The sequence below is a fragment of the Fundulus heteroclitus genome, chromosome 11 (genome assembly GCF_011125445.2).
Source record: "Fundulus heteroclitus isolate FHET01 chromosome 11, MU-UCD_Fhet_4.1, whole genome shotgun sequence".
Lineage (NCBI taxonomy): Eukaryota > Metazoa > Chordata > Actinopteri > Cyprinodontiformes > Fundulidae > Fundulus > Fundulus heteroclitus.
The window spans coordinates 15,063,621-15,086,299 of NC_046371.1; the positions used below are offsets into that span (position 1 = coordinate 15,063,621).

The window sequence follows — 22,679 nt, forward strand, 5'->3', positions numbered from 1 at the left end:
GCTATTTAAATGTTGTTAAAAGCTATAGCCTGCATTTGATCATTTCTAACTTAATATCTAACATGCAGTTGAAGAAGCAGGGTGTAGCCCTGCACTGCTTGCTCATGGCATTAGTCTCAAACTTAATGTAGTCCCTTCTTTTCAATGTGACGATCAGTGACTTACGTCGGTCACTCCCTCTTTTAGCCTGAAGGGACAGCAGGCATCTACCGACCTATCATTGAAGATTCAGCTTCCTTCTTAAAAAGACCCCAAATTATTCCTACCACTTTTATATTAAGGTCCAAGGTGATCTTTAAATTTTAACACCTTTCTTCTGACTGGAGGTAATGTCAGTGTTTTGGATCGGCTCAGCCAGAGTCCTGGCTTAAATCTGATTGAGTTTCTGAGGAGGGAGCTAAAGATTAGAGCAATGGCAACCCCAAAGACTTGGCGCTCATCTCCATCTATCTGTCTGTTAATTATATATCTCTTAGGCAAAAAAAACAAAAACAAAAAACAGCCACTGTCTATATGTTGCTCTTTTGCAAGATTCATGTTTTTGTTTGTTGCTCCACATTTTAGAGGCTGTATAAAGGAAACTCCCTTTCTACACTCAAATTACTTGCGCTAGGGAGTTTTATAATCCTTTTTTGCCATTGTCTCCGCCTGACAGCTCTCTTGTTGGGCTCATGTTTCCTGTCAATCAGTCGGCTGAAAGTGCTCATCAAAGCTTGCAAGAGCTCTCTCTTCACCGTGGAATCATTCAGTAGCATAAAGTTTATTCAAATAGCGGCAATTCAAAACAAATGTCAGCTCAAGGCATTTTGCAGGATGCACAGATTCAATTTATACACATAAATCTAGAGATTTCAGTTCATACGAACCATGCAGGAATTACTGGTTTTTAACATTTGCTTAGTATGAGGTAACCATAGATTAGGTGTTTTTGAAAACTAATATTCAAAGTCAGCGTCTTTTTCATGCAGACATAGAAAAGTTGAAGCAAAATGCTCCAAAAGCAGTTATTCCACATTGTTTGAACCTGGGGTTCTAATCAATAGTATTGTGCAATCAACAGCTCCAGTAACTATTTAATGACTAACAGCTACAGCCAGTAATGGACCCTCACTGAGCTAAGGACCTCCGTGTTTAGCGTTTGGCTGCATGTCTGACTCGCAAATGCTTCAGATTTGTTTGGATGCCTACGTCTGTACACAGCAGGCAGCAGCTTCTAATGGCCAACCTCTAAAAGTAAGTCAAGTAGCTCTAAAAAGCTCCTTGACTTGCCAGATGCACCAGGTTAGCGCAAGAGTGGTAAATTTCCCTTGGGAATCAGCAGAGAGCAAAACAAAGCGGGGAACGAAGTGGCTATTGGATTTGCATTCATTAAATGGACACAAACCTCACTGGAAATAAATGCTAAGGCTGCTTCTAATCTGCTCGCTTGTTAACGAGCGACGGTTTACTAATTGATTCTTTATTGAAGATGTTGTTTCTTTGTTGGTTTCTTACAATACCGTCGATTATTGACAAAAAAAAAATCCTAATTTGCTGCGCTCAAAACGCACTGGACAGCTCAGGACTATCATTAAGGAGGAGCTGAAGCACGCTAAATGCACCGACCGAACAATCTGCGCACGTGTGAACGCGTCTCGAGGTGTAAAGTGCTCTGAGTGGTCGATAAGACCAGAAGAGGGTTATGTAAATGCATTTACCACATCAAACGAGTGGTGCTGTAACTGCATTAATAATTCATTTGTGTTTGTTTGTGTAGTGGCCATGTACAGGGAGCCCTCCCTCCACGACCTGACAGAACTCTCACGCTCCGGCAGCGGCACCCCGACCAAGAGCCGCAGTGCTTCAGCCCTGCTCAACGGCGGCGGGAAGACGCCCAGCAACGACGACCTATCTTAGCCTCTGGACTTCCTCGCCGATGCTTTCAAACACAAGCACTTATCCCAACAGGAACAAACGCTCACCCACAAACACACAGATCTCAGGCCAACATTCCCATTACTTCTGAGAGGTAGGAGGAGATGAGGTCGAAAAGCGGGAAGAACGAGTTCTTCCTCTCCTCAGAGCCCACTGTGACTGACTGTGATGTACATAAATCAAGGACAATCAACCCCTTTTGGCTCCACTGCCCCCGGCGTTGTGGGGAGGGGAACTTGAGGATCTCCTCCCTCCGACCCTAACAAGATCCTACAGAAGGAGGGAGCGAGACAAAGACGGGACAGACAAGTTCAGTCAGTCACACAGTACGTTCAACAGACTGTTACAGAGAACCAAAGAGTTAAAGTATTACCTAACTGGGTATAAAAGAGAGTTACACGGAGTTACAGAAGTGAGGAGGGCAGTCTTTATCTACAGGTGCAAATCAATAAATCAAACGTCAAAAAGTTTTTGTTTTCCAATAACTCATTTCCAAAAATGAACCTCATAGAGTATACAGATTGAATACACAACATACATCTATTTTTTAGGGTTTATTTTAGTTCATTTTGATGATTACTACTTAAAGCTAATTAAAAGTCCCAAAATTCAATATCTCAGTTGACTATAATATCACATAAGACCAACAGTTATCCCTATTGCCTGTGCACTGCTATTCTACCTCGATTTTCCTTCAACTCAATTTTCCAGTAATATGCTTGGATAAAGCACTCTTTCAATAACCAGCGTCTTTAGCAGTAAATTGTTCTGACTTTTATTGTGGAAGGTATCACTCACTGCCAGCTCGACAACTGTCAAGTCAGCAGTCTTTTCCATGAATGAGGAGGCCAGACGCATTGGCAATACCATTTCTGTATTAAAGTCATTTTTTATTGGTTAGACAGTCATTGGCATCCTCCATATCAAGGGTAAACCAATATAATGTTATTGATGAAGAAACTCACTGTTCAGAGTGCTGCATCTGAGCACAATATTGGAAGGTTGAGTGGAAGGAAGAAGTGTGGTTGAAGAGTGGTTGAAGAACAACAGGTATAGCTAATTAGTCTCATTCCTAACTGTGTAGAAAAAGAATAATTTTGAGTTTTCTTGAACTGTAGGAAATATTTCACCCTGTGTGCAATGAAACCTATTTCCGTAGTTCCACTTTATGAACTGAATTATTTCAATAAATACATTATTGAAATGCACCTGTATTCTACTGTACGCTATGTTTACACACAGCTCATGGGGTTAAGTCATATTTTCAAAAATGACGGACGTATTCCTTGTAAACGTATAGGGGATTCATTAGTGTGCATGCATGTGCGCCTGCGTGTGTGTGTGTGTGTGTGTGTTTGGGAGAGATGTGTTTGCAGTAGGTGTGTGTGTGAGGGCGCACGCATGTGTCTTTTACCTTTTTAAGATCTGTCGTATATCAAACGAACCTCCCGAGGGCTGCAGCAGGTCACGTATAAGGTTTACTGTATATGCTTCCATGCTCTCTTCTAACGGGCGACGCTGTTGTTTATCTTTCTGTTGGTAGCTGTCGTCCCTTGCTGTTTGTTTGTTTGTTGTTGCATGGAAGCTCGTAGACCTCTGCTCAGTAGCAGCATGCTGAAGGTCCCCCCTGGCCTCTTTTCTTTTTCCTTTCCTTTCTTTTTTTTTTCCTTTTTTTTCCTCTGGGTCTTACATGTTAACGACCACAAGAAAACACTAGTGAGCCAATAGTGTGATACCAGAACACTAGTGAACCAATGTGAGGGTGTTAGAACACTACTGGACCAATAGTATTGCACCAGAACATGTGTGGACCAATGGCGATGAACCAGAACTTTGGTAAACCAATGGGAGCACAGATTAACTTCATATTTTGGTTCCTGCTGTGGACAAACTAGAAATGCACTAAATAAACTTTGTAAAGAAGCAAACTGGCTGTTTTTTTTTTTTTTTTTTTTTTTTATTCCTCATGCACGTCTAGGTGAAGTAAACATTGTTGATTTTACAACATTACAGAATGACGGAGTAACGATCCTCATTATATTTATATTTCACTTTTATTTGACATTGATTTATTTGAAATGTTCATTTTCCAGGCTGGGCCTTTAACACAGCATTCAGCTGCAATGGATATTTAAAAACAAGAAGCAGATGTGCAAGAAGGTCACAGGTTCATATTTATGCACAAAACCTTCCATAAATGCAAATAAATACCCACAACTATTTCATTAAATCTCCCTTAGCAAATGTGAAGAGAAACCGCATCCTTTTTGAAGGCATCTCTGAGGTCTTGGTATCATTCTGACTGCAAATGTGACCGTTCCTCTAATCAGAAATGAAGGAACTCATCTAAATATGGCGGCTTGTTGACATGAGCTGCTTTTAACCATAATCCATACTTTTCCTATTGGGTTGAGGCCAGGGCTTTGGGTGGTGATTCAGGCGGCTTTCCAAAATCCATTTAAATGTTTGTCTGGGATCATTGTCCTGTGTCCCAGGTTTTTAAACCCCTCCCCCAGATGTTAGGAAATTAGTTATAACATTCAAGAAGGGTAAAAACAGTCCCACAAAACCTAAGAGTAATGATAAACTAGAAGATGCTGAAACATCAGTGTCCCTGTTTACAGTGAAGCAAGTCTAACACCTACAAACAGTGTCAAGCATGGTGGTGCTATAATTAAGCTATAATTAAGCTAAGGCTGCCTGTAGCACTGGTCTATTACACAAACTGGATAAATTAATGAAGGAGGAATATGGACAGGATAATGATCCCAGACAATACACCACACTGGCTTAGAATGATTAAGACAGAGTAATTTTAATCTTCTGAAATAAACCCGGCCTAAACTCTGTTGAACATGTTCTATCATTTTAAAACCTGTGCTCCCAACTTTTATTTTTATATTGTAAATTGTATCATCAATCCACCCAAGAAAAAAAACTAGACAGTTTTTGGATCATTGTCCTGTAGGAGCCACCAGTCATGTCCAAGTTTGAACTATACATGGTCGATAGTTTAAAAAATAGAAAATACTGAATGTATTGCACCTTGATCCAGCTCTCATCACACAAGTCACCTGTAAAACCCGTAGTGACACAACCCCACAGCATGACGCCACCACCTCCATGCTTGGCATTTGGTGATGTTGAAAGACTGATTTTGACCCTGCAGAATTTAGATACGATCTATCTTTGATGCACTATTTGGTGATATTTAAACACTATTTATTTATCTTTATTTTTCCTCTTTATTGTGGCACCATACAGGAACAGGAATCAAAACTTCAGATTGATAGATGCAATTACAATAAAGATAGTCCTTCAGGCAGTCATTCATTCATGCCAGCACACCCAGTTTAACTTTTTTTTATATCACCGAAAGTGTTTTTTTTATTTTTTTTTTTATGTAAAAATCATACCATCCTCAAAGAAAAAATGTCTGAAATAAATAAACAATGCCCCCATTCAATACACCATTTAAGCCCATTTATGAGTGGACACACATCTCTGACTACAAACCTATTAGACATTAAGAGCACTAACTTGTGCAATGGATGGTTTTACTTTAATTGCAGTGATTACTTTGTTTTTGTTTGAACAAAGTAAGCTATTGCAAACTTTTTTTAGAAGAAAAATGGTGCAGAACTTGAGTCATGTTAACTGTTTTAGTCTCTAAAAATTACAGGTTCTAAACTGTTCTGAATATGTATGAAGATTAAAATATTAATGCAGGTGACGAGGCACTCTCACCTCCCATGATGTCCTTTTTAAATAAAACTGAAGCTTAATTCTTATGTAGCAAAAAAAAGGGAAAATAGCTACTTCGGAGCTGCTTTTAAAAGAGAGCAAAAGCCCAGAGATATTGTCTGTATGAGATTTATTCTACACAATATTTACAAATGAGTTTCCAACACCTGCTCTGTTTTGATTTTGCCACTAGATGGTGCTTGTAGGTAAACAGTTTAACTTAAGTCTGGGTTTCCTGTTTATAACTTATCACCCCAAAGTAGAGAAGCTTAAGAGACAGAACTCTTACAAAAAAACAAAACAAAAATAAAATCACAATAAAAAAAATGAATATAAGGGTCTCTTGAAATTTTTACTCCAAAATGTGAGTTTTGTTCACATCTGTGCATTGATCATAAAGGGCAGACATTGCATTATCTTTCTTCAAATAGTTTGGCTACAAGGAAGATGCATAACTGAAAACATTAAGATAATTACAAATACAGCATAAAGTGCAAAAGTTGAATATATCTATAAAAACATACAATTTTAAAGGTAATCATTTAACATTACAATAATAAACAGTTTATTTTCAGGTACAGTGTGACACTAATTAGGATTAATTTTTTAAACATCAACATAGGAGAGCCTTCTCCCAAAGACAATGATAATTTAGGAAGTTTTGGTTTTGCATTTTTAATATTCATTGATATGTTTTGTGTAAAAAAACAACAACAATATATTTATGTAGGAAGTCTAGCCTGTATCTCTTAAGCTACAGTAAAAATCACACTTCTCTCCCTTTACTTTGTATTTCTGTTCAACAGCTACACGTTCACTTTCTGTGCGACAAACATGAACACAAGGCGTAGCTCACGGTTAGAGTGATCACATTAATACTTTGCTGGTCTAATCTGTAAAGTCAGTCACATTTGCAGTAGCTGAGTTGCCGTCAGCCTGTCTGTGCATTTCCTTTACGTTGAAGGAGAAAAATAAAATCAGTTTATCTTCTTCATTCCTTCCTTCTCTTCATCTTTGTCGATGCGCGGCCTTCTCGTGGTCTCCTCATGCTTTCATCTGGTACACATTCTCCTTCCAGACAAACGATAGTTTCTCCTTTCTCTTCACGACTCCCGTTAATCGGTTTGTGTAAAGTCTAGGTCCCCTTCTTTGATTCCCACTCCTGAAAACAATGAGAAAGCACTTGTCAGACATAGGCTTGGCATTTATGACAAATATATCTATCTATCTATCTATCTATCTATCTATCTATCTATCTATCTATCTATCTATCTATCTATCTACCTTAAGCACAGCGCTTTGAATTGTCTTCTTAATGAAAAGTGCTATATAAATAAACCTGTTTTGTGTTGAGTAGAAATGATGCTAGGAATGTGCAAGCAGGACACATTTACCCTACAAACATGAGTGCCAGACTGATATTTACCAGCACTGACATAGAAAAGGACTTTGTGGATAATATTTTCGGTTTAAAGTTAGAACAGAGGACATGCTTGGCATAAACTAATGACCCGCTGTGAAGCCCAGAGCTGGAAGTATCATGGTATGGGCTGCTTTGCTGCAACTCCACCTGGCCAGTTCACAATCATAGAACCAGAAAGTCTACTGTGCACCAGAAGGCTCTTAACGGTAAGTGAGACCATCTGGTAACGTTTTAACCCGGCTTCATATGGTAGTGCCGAACGTTTCGGTAAAGTCCAACCCGGGATTTAGAATCAGAACAGAGAGCGGCTGTCATGAGTGTCCTCCCACACACATAGCATATTTTGGTTCCTGCATACAGAACCTTTGCTTTCTGCATGACGTTCCCCTTGGTGGAAGCGCAAAGCGATGGGGGCCGTTTGCGAAGCTCCGATGCTGAGTTGACGGGAACGGTCTCGTTGTAAACCTTTTCAACCTTATTTCCTGGAGTCTGTAAATAAACAGAAATCCACAAGCAAACATACTGTAAACAGAAGGTTCTCACAAACTTTACCAACGAGGAGCGCGTGATGCTTCTCCAAGCGTTTTGAATAATAGCAGCAATGAAAAGCAAAACTGTGTATTGTTGGCAGTGCATTGCTAAAGTATTCAAACACCTTCAAACTTTTCACAGTTCATGCAAGGTTTTGACACCATGCTTTATATGTTACCACCAATATTTAGAGAAATCTTTCCAGAATGCATAAACACCGTTCATTTTATGGGTATGGCTTTTTTTTTCATTTATACTGTTTCCTCCTGTACAGAGAAATATTGTAAAGTCACCATTTTACAGTAAAAGCCTTGAATAATTTTGTTTTCTAGTGAAATGATAAAATACTCTAGTTTCCACATGCAAATATATATTTTTATGCATCATTACTCTTGTATTAACATTTCACCCTTTTTTTAAATTACATTCCCTCTGATGCGTTTAAACAGAAGTAGGCTGAAATCTGATATTCTTTCCTCGTAATATGACTCAGTTTAACTTCTAGTTTGCCATTTTTTTCTAAACTATTTGGACTATTGAGTTTCAAATCAATCTTTAGTTTCCAAAATAGTTTGGATGTTGAGTAAAAGGATGTGTTGATGCCCACCTTGACGCTGATCTTTGTGTCCACAGGTGGGCCCAGAGCTCCTCTGGCCAGGGATTTCTTCAGATTCTCTTTGACTTCAGTCAGTTGGAGCTCCAGCTCCACCCTCTGCTCCTCCTTCTCTTTGCACTGTGTCTCTAGCTTAGCTAACCGCTTTTCCATAGCATCACCTGCACACATGCACACATACTGAGAATTAGTATCAAATCAAAAGCAGGAGTCTAAAGAGTGCTGCCTGATGTCTGTCAGACCTGTGTCACTCTTCATTTGCTCCTTCACCTCCTTCTTTTCCTTACGGAGGGAGATCAGAGCATTTCTGAGCTCCTCCTTTTGCTTCTCCAGCTCCTCTTTCTGTCTCAGGTACCGCCTGGCGTCTTCCTCTGCCCGCATCTTCCCGTAGCGCCCGTACTGATTCACGTCTAAGGGAACAAAATGAAGAGGTATCTGAATGGAGAGCACAAGGCTGGTGATGCACTCTGAGAAAAAGGTGAGATCAGTCTAAATGAACTCATGATCCGGAGGACAGAGCCAGCTGTGGTAACACTTTCTCCCATCAAATATGCAGCAAAACCAATGAATTATGAAATAAAAAGGTGACTCACTGGAGGCGTGCCTCTTGATGGCAGCCTGTTGTTCGGTTTTTTCAGAGTCCCTGCTGGAGAAGGAGGCATGACGTCTCACCTGACCTCCTTTGCTCTCTACATCCTCATCCTGCGCCAATCGGAAAAATAAAACCCCTTTACTGACTTTTCATGGTGAGTTTCATTGTTTTTAGCTTACAGTGCAGAGGACTATAGAAACATCAACACAGATGCAATCAAAGTTTACAGTCAACAAAACCGCATGTGTCCGCTTACAGGTTTCTTCTGTTTTGGCTTTTTTGTCTCTGTGAAATGCTTTGGACCATTAAACAGGACCTAACATCAGATAAACATAACCTGCGTAAATAAAAAGTGCCAATATTAAAAGTATTAGTCTAAATCAACCTGGCCCTATATAAAAACAAGTAATTGACCCTAAACCTAATACCTGTCTATGCCAGACTTGGCACCAGCAAACATCCTCTAGTGTTTGTATATTTTGCCCACTCTTCTTTGCACAATTATTTTACAAAAACTGCATTAGAGAGTTTTTGATCATTATGGCCTGTTCAAGTTCAATCCACAGCATCTCAATCAGATTTTATTATAACTAATAGTAGGCCATTGTCTTTTTGAGCCATTCAAAGCTGGACTTGCACACGGCCTTCAGATTGTTGTCCAGCACCATAACCAAAGTCTCGATAGCCAGACATTATGTTTGGGGATGTTCTGGTACAGAGCAGAATTCAACCTTCCATCAATTACCACAAGTCGCCCAAGTCCTGAAGCAACAAAGCAACACAAGACAATGACATCACCTTCACAATGTCTAACTGAGTATAACCATTGTTTTCAAACGTTTGTTTTACACCAGATCCAACGCTACACAAAAGTTCCCTCTCTTTCTTGGCAGTCTACATACTATTTTCTTTTCCAAATGTGAGACGGGCCATTGTGTAGTCTTTTAGTCAGCAGTGGTTGTGGCCTTGGAACTCTTCCATGAATGCCATTTTGTCCAATCACTTTATTAAATCACGAGTACTATCCTTAACTGAAAGGTTAGGCCTGCAGAGCTGGAGATGTTGTTCTGTTTGTTTTTTGTGACCTCCTGGATGAGTCTTTAGTGCTCCGTTGGAATAATTCTGGTTGGCCAGTCACTTTTAGCAAAGTTACTTCTATTTCTTCTCCATTCACCTTTTTACCAAATTTTTCCATTCATACAGGGGCGACTGTGGCTGTATGAGGGCAGTGTAGCTACATAAATTCAGTCCATTGATCATCGTTAATGGCTCTCATTGTGATTTGCTGGAGTCCCAAAGCCTAAGAAATGACTTTGTAACCTTTGTCAAACGGACACATGTTTGTGGCTTTGTTATTTGTTCTTCATATTGTCAGGCATGCTCAGTTTAAGTGATTTCTTGATTTTACAAGTCTGACAACAATCAGGGCTGGCATGACTAGTTAAAAAACCTGCTTAATTGTAGTTAACTTACAGGACGGCATTAATTTTTCAATCACGGCCAGGTTGGTTGGGATCGTGATTTATAAATTAATCTAAGTCCGTTCAGATGGCGTGATAAAACATCCAAAGATTTGACCTTTTCTCACCTCGATGCTTTCATAGACTTCATCATAAGTCCGGGAATCTATCGATGCACTGCTGGAGGAAGTAGCAGTGGTAGTAGCCCACCTACCAGAGGAAAGAACAGATAAAACTGAAGTTGCACTCAGGGGAAAGGAAGCTCTTAAATGCATGCAGTAGCACACTGTAGGAAGTGACCCACAAGAAGGAGTGCCTGGCAGCATGCCGTATGTCGGTGAGTGTGTCCACGTCGATGTAGTCGTAGTGCAGCTCTTCAGGGAGCGTGGCGCTGCCGGTCTCCGCAAACAAAACCCCCAGCCAGCGGCCAAGATCCTCAGAGGAGCTAGCCTAATGGACACACACACGCAAAAATCAAACACAAATATAACTATCTAATTAGGTAACTTGACCCTCCCCAAAAAAAAAAAAAAAACTACTTTGTTTTGGCTGATATGTACACACCCTGACTTCATTTCCCATCTGGATCTATAATGATATAAAGAAAGTCCAGAAATTCACATCCGTACGCCTACATGTCAATTTATCTGCCAAAGGAAATAGTTCAAGATGTTTCAGTGCTGCTTCAGTGTAGAGAAAATTGACTATTTGAACTAACTTTACCAGACTTTACAAAAATCGTAAGCCATTTTAACATTAAACAATTATAGCAAGCCTAAGGACATTTTAGAGATGCATAATGACAATTCACTATCTTCTAAATCTAAAATAATTTTAGATTTTTTGTAATTTTAAAAGTGAACATATTACATTAATGAAATTCTTTATCTGAACACACTTAGATAAGAGCAGCAGAATTTGTCCCAAGGCAACCTCATTAATCAGTTGTATGCTGTTCACTAACATTTGCTCTAGATTTGTAAAATAAAAGGGGGAATAATCATTGCTACCATAAAAAAGCAGTTTGGAGTTGAGCTCCATGGTCATTTGTAAACTAATGTTAACTAAAGAACCCCTGAGGCCTTTTCAGAGCAGCTGCTTCTGTAGAGAATAGGCAGTACTTGATGATACCTAGGGGTATCAGGGTAAAGGTAGTAATACACAGGCCTGCCACACTTTTCAGATTTTACTTGTGAAAAAAAAAACATATAAACCATGCATCCTTTTCCTTCCCATTCACAATTATTCACCACTTTTCGTTGGTCCAGTACATACAATCCTGGAAAATGTCAACAAACAAACCAAAGAAATCCCACAATGTAGAAACCCTACAAACAAGACACAACACCATATATCAGATACAGTAAGTGAAATAACTATCCTAAACATAAGTATTTTACCTCCAAAGCTACCAGCTCATTGCCCCCTTGCACGATATGAAACGAGAAAGGATGTTTGGGTCCCAGGCCCCCTGGAACCACCTCCGCCCCCTTGAGGGGGACCACAATAACCGGAGGCCGCTGGTCTCCGGGGTCCTTTTGCAAGTAAAGGTTTCCACCTCGGAGAACACACCAGCGCTCCTTCCAGGAGCCACTGAGACACACGCTGAGATAACCTGCAGATGGGGGGGTTGGATAAAAGCCATCAGTCTTTGTGTCAGATATGCAACGTGAAGTTATTATGCTATGACGGCACATCGAATCCTCTCTGCGCTCTCTGTCTACTTGTTCCTGAGAATGTCAAATGAAAGTGTTGTTTAGTTCTGAGCCGCATGTTGTTTAATTTATCTCAGCCGTCGTTCATTTAAAGATAAGCAGTAGACACATTTTAAAACTGGAGGACTTAAAGCTGCTAATGCACAAAAGCGTCATATTTGTAATCACATATTAAATGGCATTTCTGTCCCTTGCATACATTTTAGTTAATTTGAAGAACTGTACATGTGCAGTCAAATCATCAGTAAATGAGGATCGCCCGGCTGATCATCCAACCAATCAGTGGAATAGCTTCTCGCTGCGATTGGGTCCTCACCACAGCGGGGGTTGTCATGGTGGCCAGAGGATGAGGAAGGGTCTCCGGGTAACGGAGGCTTCTTTTTGGAGAAGGTGATGATCCGATTGATTTTCTTTCCCGCCGCTCGGCTCATCGACCCAGTCAGGTCTGAGAAGGCGCCCCGCTTCCCCCTGCCTGCAGCCAAACATCAGCATGAATGAAACTCAACATTATCGTCATCTTCTGTGATTAGATTATGTTAATACAATTCAAGTCTTTCTGCATCAGAAATACATTGATATAACAATATTAATCAGAATAGTCAAGCTTAAAGACGCTTTTAATATAAATCAAGCATTATCTGATGTTTGATTTCAGACAATTTGAGCGAGTTTCCAAGTTTATTGTCAATGTACCAGGTGCAGCAGTAGTCCCCCCCCCCCCAGCTTCCTATGATGTCAGTGGGAGACAATTACAGGAAGAGAACAGGAAGGATGTCATATCTGCTTGTGCCTTGCTTCCTGTCTCTCCCTTTCTCTCTCTCTCATGTCTCTTCAGGCTCCAAGCTGCTCCATCAGTAAACAACGCTGAAACAACATGAGTTTGTTTGACTCATTACACATTGCTTATATCCTGGGTGTTTCCTTCCGATTTCAGAGGACAGAAAAACAAAAAACATTTATTGTGCTTTGGATCAGTCCCTTGAAAGCATGCGTGTGTTTTCTTATAACCTTTTAGGGACTTGAGTGACCGACTCTTAGAAAGGAAGAGCGTTACGTTTTACATCGTGTACCGTCTTGTTAAAAATAGAAGTTAGGTCATGGAATGGGGATGCAGCTAAAAATATTAACGTTTGAAAGAATGAGTGAAACAAGGTTTTGTGTTGGTGACAGAGAGTACTGCGAGACTTACATTGTTTAATTCACCCTTAGTGACAAGATTGTGATAAATATTTTCAGTGGCTGTTCTTGAATGAATGGCGCCCTGGGCGAGCCCCTCCCTCTACCGCCTTTCATCCAATTAAAATACAAGAAATGATCCGAGATTCTGCCGCAGGATAAAAAGCTGTGCATTCCAGCAGAATGTAATGTTGTTTCTTCATTATTAACAGCAAGCAGGGTACTAGAGTACTGGACAAGCAAAAAAGCAATACAAAGGATACTATTTATAAGTTAGAATTTATTATCTGGTGTGCCCCTCTTTTTTAATGCTTCCTTGGGCAACTGCTCATGTAAAAACCACCATTGAACATATTACAAAAAGTTTAAAATGACACAAAACGATGCCAAAGTTTCTATTAAACTATTGAAGTTTAGTAATCACAGGCAATGGTGCTGAAGTAGGTCATTCAGTTTTATTTCTGTTGGTCTCTCAACTTTTACATTGCCAACTTACACAAAAAAAATGTCCTGTTTTTAAAAACTCAATCACATTAAACTGATAAAAAAAACATTTTAGTGCATATTATGTTTTGAATGTGTTAAATAAAACAACATAGCAAGAAAACAGCTTATAGAACCACAGTGAATGGTGTCAAATATGGTTTGCAAAATATTTATGTACAGATGATTAATGGAAGCTGCTCTCATTGTTTTGTGTCTCAATGATTATAATATAAGAACAAAACATATATTGCCAGGCATTAAAAGAAGTCCCTTGATATTTGAATGGGTATTTATTTATTTGTGGGTTTGTATTCATACTTGTGTGTTTTATTCATTCATTAATGGTTCGGCTGCTGGCAGAAAGTGGAGGAACTCCACTTTAATAGAAGCACAGCTTCAGCCATCAAACATTTAATTTATATTACTAAATCTAACCATATTTCAGAAACACCAAGATGTCCCGGGAAAGAATATTGGAAATCAGCAATAAAGTTTGGAATTAAAAAGCGTTCAAATCCGAAGCATTTATTTCAATTGCTTTTTCCTCCATTGCCAACAACATTTTGTGGCCGAGGTAAGATAAAAAAAAAAAAAAAAAAAACTGTTGAGCATTCGATCAAAGCCACGCCTCTAACTATGTTCACAAAGGTGCATTCAATCATCTGTAAGAAAACCATAAGCACCACATAAGCTGTAAGTACTTTAAATACAGTCCTACTACTCTTGCAGTGATCTAAAAGAAACACGAGGAGAGCGTTGAACTTGAAAAACATATTTTTGACGTCAAAGAAAATCCCACTGAGATTGCACATGTAATGGTAAATGTAACTCGGGTAACATGGCGTTTTTGGTGACTGTAAGACGTACTGAGTGAGTCGCTGAAGTCTCGTCCTGGTCCATGAGCGCTGGACTGACTGTCTCCTACTGGACCGCTGTCCGAGTCGGATGTTTGTCTATCGGACTGCAGCACCTGGGTAGAAATAACATAAGTGACAAAAATAACAAAAAGGAAAACAAAAATATGAGTAATTTATCTTTGAGGGCTGTATGTAGTCGCCTCCAACAGACTGTAACTGCCTCATCACCACATCTCTGCCCTGCTCAGACAAGAAAACCACTGGAAAACGAGTCAGCTCATGCATCTGCAACAATGTTTCCACTCATTACTTGCGGGCTAAAAGCCAAAGGAATAGTCACGTCACTTGTTGTCTGAAAGCTGACATCATTTAAGTTCTAATTGTAATCATTAACAGAAACAAAATACCACCTAGAGGTTCGGTGAAATTAAATCAGACACTCCAAGGGAGACCTAACTCACTAAAAAGACTGCTTAGTAGATAAACAGGCGGAAACAAAAGGTAATTACAGAGAAAACCACTCACTTTGTCAAGCTCCAGCTTCCTCTGTATTATAGGAGATGTTGAGCCATTCGGTCCTTCTGTGTTGTTAAACTGGCTGCCAACGTCATGGACCACCTGGATCAGTTGAAAAAGAAAGCAACCTTTACTTCTGGACACCAACTTATGTAGGACACTCATTTCCACAGTGTCTTCTTTTTTTCTTTGGTCATTCATCTGTCTTAACACAAGCAGCCAAATGCAGGGAACAAATGTTACCTTGAGCCACCGCTCGGCCTGCTCTTTACTCTGAACGGCGAGGACGAGAGCTTCACCTCCAGGTAAGGAGAAGCGCAGCTCGTGCCTCTTTTTACGACCCTCCTTTGGGACGTAGATGACGTTGCAGAGGTTCAGGGGGAGCTCTGTGTTAGGAGATGTCTCCTTTATGCTTTTGTAGCACTAAAAAGGCAAACACGGAGGGCTTCAGATACAAATATAATGTACACTTTGACACAAAACCTTTAAAAAACCATCACTGTTAAAAAGCAACTGCATTTATTATGGCTGACATTGAGCTAATAAAGTTTCTAAAGTCATTAAAAATACTTTGGACAGCTGAATTCTGAAAATAACGTGTCTACTGTTGTATTTACCTGCAGTTTATTGTCTCTGACAACTACTAGCTGCTTTGTCCACTGGCCAAAGCGCTTCTTTCGCATCAGGAAGGCACATATGCGGCAGTCCCTGACCGGTCCATCGGGGCTTCCCTCAGCCGTCCACCTCTGAGAAGAGCGACGTCCCTTAGCCTCCTCCTCCTCTTCCTCATAAGACTCGTAGGAGCTGCTCAGCGCATCTGAGTCATTGTCTGGGCAGCACAAACAAACAGTGATTAATCCCTAAAAGATTTAGTGAAACATTCTTATTCAGAAAGAGACTGGGTTTTATAGCTGCCAGCATGATTGAAGAAGGGCCGGGCGGACTCACTGGAGGTTTTAGAGGGTCCATTAATCCTGGTGGTGGGGTAGTTGTTATCAGCATCTTCATAGTAGATATCTTCAACAGAGTTCCTGGAATCTAGAGAGGATATTTATTGGGATATGGCACCTTTAGCCTCTTTTGGCCGGCCTAATCAGGATACTTTGGTTAATGGTAATCTTTATTATGCAGCCCTAAATATGGGTGAGTATTTACTTGTGGTAAAATACTGAGGGGAGGATCCAGGATCAAGAGGAACCGCTTCTTCATAGTAGTCATCAGGAAGGGGTGTTGCTGGCAAAGGTGGTGGCGTGTCAGTAGGTATCTAAGGAGCAAAAAAAAAAAAAGAGAGATTAAGCCAGAAGTATGGGTGAAATTTCTGACAGAAAAATCTAGTTTTATGAGAAACGTACTGATTTACTAGGCTGTGTATTCTCCTCTTTGTCTTTGGGTTCTTTCTGCTCCTCTGGAGATGCACGAAGCATGTGCAAATCACAGTCTGAAAAAGCAGCAAATGTGATTATTATAGCTCACTATTAGAAAATATTTTGTAGCATTATGACACAATACATGGCAGTCTAAATTAAACTAAACCGATCGAAAGATAATTTGAAGGTTTACGAACCGAAATCCTCAAACAGAGACTCGACGAAGCTTGTGCCGTTCATGTAAACGTCCGATCCATTGACTGTGGAAGATAAAAAAGATGAATTAGTATTACTGTGTGTGTGTTTTTTCTTCTTCCTGGGATCATATGAATACAGAGAACAATATCAGTAAAAACTTTCTGCATTTCAGACAAATTAAATTATGTAGAAACAGTCATCCGGTTACAAGGAAGAGCATTGAAAGCTTATGTCCTCAGTAGGCAGAGATAAGTGAAGACATACAATGTGTGTGGAAGTCTTAAACCCAGACTGTGCACAGGCCAGGCCAGAACCATTATTACTGCACTTGTCAGCCATCAGGATATTTTGCTCATCCCCTTTCTTTGACCTTGTCTCATTATCCTGTCTTAACTCTGCATTTCATTATCCTCTTACATCAATCCTTTTATCCTCCCTCACTTCCTGCACTCCTCCAGATAAACATGCACTGTGTCAGAGACTACAGGGAGATCTGACGGTGCAAATGTTGTGTCTACAGCTGGTTTCATGGAGCAGCCACAATCTGGCAGAATCAGCAGCTATTTCTACACAGTTCTGCTGCTTTACATCCTTCACAGGTGAAAATATTTACCATCATCTTGCAAAAGTACCCCTACCTGTTAAACATCCTGATCTGACCTTACGTCTGCAGACTTTAATCGATTTTATTAGGCTTTTATGTAAAAGATCAGCACACAGTAATACATAATTGGGCAACAACCTGCCTTCAGAGGTTACATGATTAGTAATATAACACGACTGATAGAGCTCGGCTGTGTGTGCATTCATCTCAGAATAAATGCGGCTGTTCTGTGAAGGTCTCAGAGGTTTGTTAGAGAACGTTGCTAAGTAGACATCATCATAAAGACCAAGGAGCACAGCAGAAAGATCAGGGATGAAGCCGTGCAGGTGGTTATAAACAGCTTTGTAACATCTCATTGAGCACTTTTCAAGCCATCAAAAATGGATAGCAGAGCTGAGAACCAACCTAACCTAACCTATGTGGCCCTCTAGACCAAAGTCCAGATCTAAAGCCAAATGAGAATCAGTAGAAAATCTAATATTTGCTGTTTGTAGAAGCTCTTCAAACAATCTGACAGAGTTTGAGCTAGTTGGCAAACATTCAATGCCTGAGTGTGCAAAGCTGGGAAAGAAATGCCTCCCCAATAAACACTGCAGCTGTAACTATTGCAAAATGTGGTTCTGCAAAGTATTTAGATAGTAGGACTGAATAGAAAAAAAGCATAGCACTTTTTATTTTTCATTTTTAGGGGAAAATTATCTAAAAAGTACAATTTCCCTTCAATTTTACAATTCTGCACAACTTTGTGCTGGCTTTGTCACATAAAAACCAAATATAATAAACTGATTGTGTGTCTATCCCCAAAGTTGTAGACAGGAAGTTGTCTAATTGAGCACGAAATTGGATATTTTCTTAAATCAATGCTTTTCATTGGCAAAATTTAATAAAACAGGAATCAAACAGTGAAGCAAAATGAATGTGAACATTTGAAAAGAAGAATATATGAACATACAATAACCCCAAAAAGAAAATACCACAATAGCTAAAAGTCAAACTAGGTGAGAAAATGTCAGGATATCAAGTGAAATATGAAAATTGTACATTAAAAGCCACTTGGTGTCAACTATCGGCATTCACTTCTGCTTTTTGTTGTAATGCATCATACAATAATACATCAGATGAAAAGCAGCTTCACTCACATCTATGTAATCCCCTCATGACAATGAGACAACAACTAAACATCCTTTAATTCCATCTGTATGTAAAAACATCCAAAGTAAATTGTAAAAAATGACAAACCGCTCCTTGAATTAGGAAAGCCTCAGCTTGTCTCAGGTTTATCTTACAACCCCACATAGTGAGAAGAAAGGTAAAGAAGGTAAAACAAGTCTTTAAAGCTCTCTGTTAAACAAAGCGCAGCATAGACTGCCATTTCAAGGAGTCAATAAGTCTCCATATCAACCCTGGGATGCTATTTACATTAAAACTGTAACTAAGATTTAGCATGTAAGAAAGATGAACACGTGGAACATTACCACATATTAACTGTTAAGTAAGGCCGGGGATCTGTGATGCTGTAGGCTTGTTTCTCATCCAAATGTTCTGGAAGCTTTGTTAAATTTTACAACAGAAAAAATACTCTTGAAATGTCAGGATATTTTAAATAAAAATCTGTCTGTCTCTGCAAATAAACCCATAATGTGCTGTTGTTGGCTCTTTCAACCTAATAAAAATCCAAAACTGGTTCACCGGCACATAATCAACCTTCTTCCATGACCATCCCAGTCCTTAAACCTGAATCCTCAGGAGGAACTGAGCAGAAGAGCAGAGAACATAAGAGAGGACCCAGGATTGGGGACTATCTATAGAGACTGTACAAACAGGAATGGTCAAAGACATCTCCCTGTATGCTCCAACCTAACATGGTCACACAAAGAGTCTGGACAAAGCACTACCAGGAAAATTATGCCACACATATTTTAATAAAAAGAAAAATTCCTCAAAAACCTGTGATTTTCTTTCCCCTCATTGAATACATGTAACCAAAACAAATGTAGGGCTTTAGCAAGTTTTCTGTCTGATATAAAAATTTTAAGATGAATTTATCTTAAGCCAGTCTGCACATCTTTGAAGTAAGTGCCAATGTGGTTGTTGCACGTTCACATACAGGAATAACCTCCAAGTCTGAAGCTTCATGTCGGTACCTGACAGCTGAACCGAGTCCAGGATTTTGCGTACGGAGGCCATCTTGTCGGCAGTATCTGGGCTAACCGTCTCATGGTCCAGCATTTTCAGCAGAGAGTTGAGCTCATTCACGAGGCGCTCCATCACCACTGGAAACCAGAAAGAAAAGAAAAAAAAAAACACTTTCATTGTTTGAGATTCCAACATAAAAATAAAACGCTTGTTGGCTCAAATCAGTTCAAGCTGATACCAAACCAGTTCGCCAGACTCTTGACATAGATGAAACATGTGCTGCAGCACCGAGTGCATTAAATACCAACTTAACACATGCATGGAAGGCAATCCATGGAAACTGGCAGCGGCCGAAGGGCATGGACTCAGCAGTTAGCGCCTGCTGCAACAGCTGACAGAGATGAGATACAAAACAGCCTTACATATCACACTGTAACAGACAGCATGGCGTATTTAGAGCTTTCTCTAAAAAAAGAACCGTTTTTATGTTCAGGTCCAACATCCTGTGCGAGTCCGAGTGTGTGAGAATGTGTGCGTTTTTGTTGACCTTGACATTGTTCCAGATATCCTGACACACACTCACACATCCTGCCGGTTCAGAGACGACAAAGAGAAAAGAGGAGGGAAGAGGGTTTGGAGAGAAAAGAAGGTAGGTGGGGAGGTCAGGGGGGCTTCCTTCCCTAAAGAATATAGAGCCAGAGAAATGGAGAAAATCCATAGCTGTCTGCAATGCTCTTTAAGTCTAAACGCCTTCCTCGCTGCATTAAAGTAATATTGATACAGGCTAAGCTTCTTTTCATTTTTACAGATAAGCTAATGTACATTAAGTAAGTTAATGAAACCTGTCCGCAGAAAATGTCTGCATCGACTTTTCTCTGAAAACTGACTCTTTGCAGTACCTGGTAGTCAGTAGTTTAAATCATAGTGGAGGAACTTTGTCCCACTTTTAATTGTTTTAATTAAGCTGCATTGCGGGATTTCACTGCGATAGACTGGCGACCTGTCCAGGGTGTACCCCGCCTCTCACCCACTGACAGCTGGAGATGGGTACCAGCACCCCTCGTGACCCCACAAGGGATAGATATGTTAGATGATGGATGGATGGATGGATGGATGGATGGATGGATGGATGGGAGCATTCAAACATGGACGGCCTGTGTAAAGTCATGCCATAGCATCTGAATTAGGCTAAAATCCAGACTAAACTTAACCTTAATTTTGTTTGAGTTAGAGAAATTCGGAGATGGATTTTTCTGGTATACTTTGGATCATTGTCCTGTTATTCAGCCTCAGTGGGTTTGAGCTGGACTTTCTCTATCAAGATTTCCTGCTAGAGCTTAACTGAATTCATGGTTCCAGCATTTAAAACAGAGCACCCCCAAACCATCACATTATCACCACTCGGTTTGATTGTAGGTATGATGCTCGTTTTCTCAAATGCTGTTAGTTTTACAGCAGATGTGCAGCAACTTTCCACAAAGTTTGACATTTGTCCCGCTGTGTTTTTTTTTTCTAAAAGTGAAATGGGGTTTTGTGTTTTGCTTAATGGTGGTTTTGGCCTTGGATATCTCCCATATTTACTATATTTGTCCTTCCTTTAACGATGAACACTGACCATAACTGAGTCAAGTGGGGCTGCAGTTGTTAAGGTTTTTTTTTAGTGATCTTCACACTATTTGTTGATAATAGCTCTTGCTATGCTTCGCTTGAGTCTCACAACTTCAGAAATGGTATTATAACCCCTTCCAGAGTAACATCTGTAAAAGATCTTGTGTGTCTTCTGTACTTCAACATCTTTAGATTGGGCCAATCAGCCAACTTAATGCTGTTAGTTAGGTATTATTAAATGATTTTTTTGATTCTCCTATAAAAGAAAAAAAAGAAAAAGAACAGAGAAAAATTTCAATGTCTGACAGTAAAAGTGTCACATTTTTCATGACACATTTCAAGGACACTTTTGGATAGATGATGAATCATGAAAACAGAAATATGACCATTCCTTGACTGAGAACTGTTTTAAAAGTGAGGCTGATCTAAGATCAAAATATTTTAAGTGGAGTCCCAGAGAGTGAGAGAAAAGCCCTCACTCCCCCCCAAATGCTCTCCCCTCAACTCCAACAATACTCTATTGTCTCTACAAGGGCCAAAATTAGATCACCACCGAGCTCCGCAAGACCAAAGCGCACAATTGTATTGTCAGAGTCACATAAACTCTAACAAAAAAAAAACATAGCGGGAACAAACAGTCACACACATGTAACACGGGTGTGGCCCAACACAGCTGCGTCGTCTCGATTCCCGGGCATTCAGGGTTAAAGGATATATCTCCAGCAGCTGCTTGGTTTTGTGTGTGTGTGTGCGCGCGCGCAGCTGTGGTTTCCTGTCTTAGTTGTCGACAGAAGCGTCTGCCCGCTCCTTCCTGATCTCCAATCTCTTCGCCATCCTACAGCGAGCCTCTCCTCACCTCCTCTTGCTTTACGTCTCACTTTCCTCTCTTCCATTTCACTCCATCCTGCCGTTTCTCTTCCTGTTCTAACATCTCCTATTTATTTATGGTCTCTTTCACCTTTTTTTATGAACTTGGCAGCTTTCCAAACCTAAATTTACAGATCTGTTAGTATTTTTTCATATGAGACAATTCCCACTAAAGACAAACTAGAACATTCCTTGAGAAATGCAGACTGTATCTGCCACTTGGAGCAGACGGTCCAACATTATTTTGGTAATTTTTTAATTGAGGATTTAGAAACCAGTTTTACAGTTATTGAACCAGTAACTGTAAAGACAGACTAATAATTTTATTTTGAAGACAATGCACAGGGTTTGATTGAAATCAGTTAGGTAAAATATTTAAATTTTTATCTTACAGAGAATCTGCAAAACCTAATTTTAGAAGTTTAAATTACAAACACTGCTGATTGATGGTTTAAGCCCATTTGGTCTTTGGTAGCTTCCTTCATAACAATCCAACAAACTGCGGGAGACATTTTTCCTGATTTATTCATAAGGAACATGTATATTTTTTGTTTGTGGTCACTTAGGATTACCAAAATGATTTATATTTTAAAGACTAGTGTAATAATAATAATAATAATAATAAAAAATTCTATTCGATAAAAGTAATATTTTGCATACATTTCACAATCATTTGGTAGAATTGCATTTTAAACGGTCTGTATAACTTGGTTCAAATTCAATTCAATTGTATTTGTATAGCCCCAATTCATGATACATATCATCTGAAGGCACTTTCCAAAGTCAAATTTAATCAGATTTTACAGATTGGTCCAAAAACATTTCCTCTCTAAGGAAACCCAGTAGATTACATCGAGTCTTGACAAGCAGCA

At 39.7% G+C, this 22,679-nt stretch overlaps 2 protein-coding genes across 6 annotated transcripts in view; one reads left to right on the plus strand and one right to left on the minus strand.

Moving 5' to 3' along the window:
* fgf13b (fibroblast growth factor 13b) overlaps positions 1-3,122 on the plus strand; it is a 33,378-nt gene extending 30,256 nt beyond the window's left edge. For all 3 annotated transcript variants that reach the window (XM_012850620.3, XM_021309549.2, XM_012850619.3), the window contains exon 5: positions 1,757-3,122. In XM_012850620.3, coding sequence (XP_012706074.1) covers positions 1,757-1,896 — 140 coding nt within the window. In that variant the 3' untranslated portion in view covers positions 1,897-3,122. The remainder of the gene's footprint in view (positions 1-1,756) is intronic.
* A 2,649-nt stretch (positions 3,123-5,771) lies between these two features.
* LOC105916230 (actin filament-associated protein 1-like 1) overlaps positions 5,772-22,679 on the minus strand; it is a 28,070-nt gene continuing 11,162 nt past the window's right edge. For 2 of the 3 annotated variants that reach the window (XM_036142934.1, XM_036142933.1), the window contains exons 2-19: positions 19,341-19,469; positions 16,592-16,654; positions 16,380-16,465; positions 16,183-16,291; positions 15,976-16,065; positions 15,645-15,856; positions 15,271-15,450; positions 15,037-15,129; positions 14,522-14,624; positions 12,309-12,464; positions 11,678-11,892; positions 10,582-10,727; positions 10,406-10,487; positions 8,819-8,927; positions 8,468-8,635; positions 8,220-8,386; positions 7,445-7,570; positions 5,772-6,820 (exon numbers count right to left, since the gene is read on the minus strand). In XM_036142934.1, coding sequence (XP_035998827.1) covers positions 6,794-6,820; positions 7,445-7,570; positions 8,220-8,386; positions 8,468-8,635; positions 8,819-8,927; positions 10,406-10,487; positions 10,582-10,727; positions 11,678-11,892; positions 12,309-12,464; positions 14,522-14,624; positions 15,037-15,129; positions 15,271-15,450; positions 15,645-15,856; positions 15,976-16,065; positions 16,183-16,291; positions 16,380-16,465; positions 16,592-16,654; positions 19,341-19,469 — 2,261 coding nt within the window. In that variant the 3' untranslated portion in view covers positions 5,772-6,793. Of the gene's footprint in view, positions 6,821-7,444; positions 7,571-8,219; positions 8,387-8,467; positions 8,636-8,818; positions 8,928-10,405; positions 10,488-10,581; positions 10,728-11,677; positions 11,893-12,308; positions 12,465-14,521; positions 14,625-15,036; positions 15,130-15,270; positions 15,451-15,644; positions 15,857-15,975; positions 16,066-16,182; positions 16,292-16,379; positions 16,466-16,591; positions 16,655-19,340; positions 19,470-22,679 lie in introns of those variants that run through there. The other variant, XM_036142935.1, reaches the window with a different exon arrangement.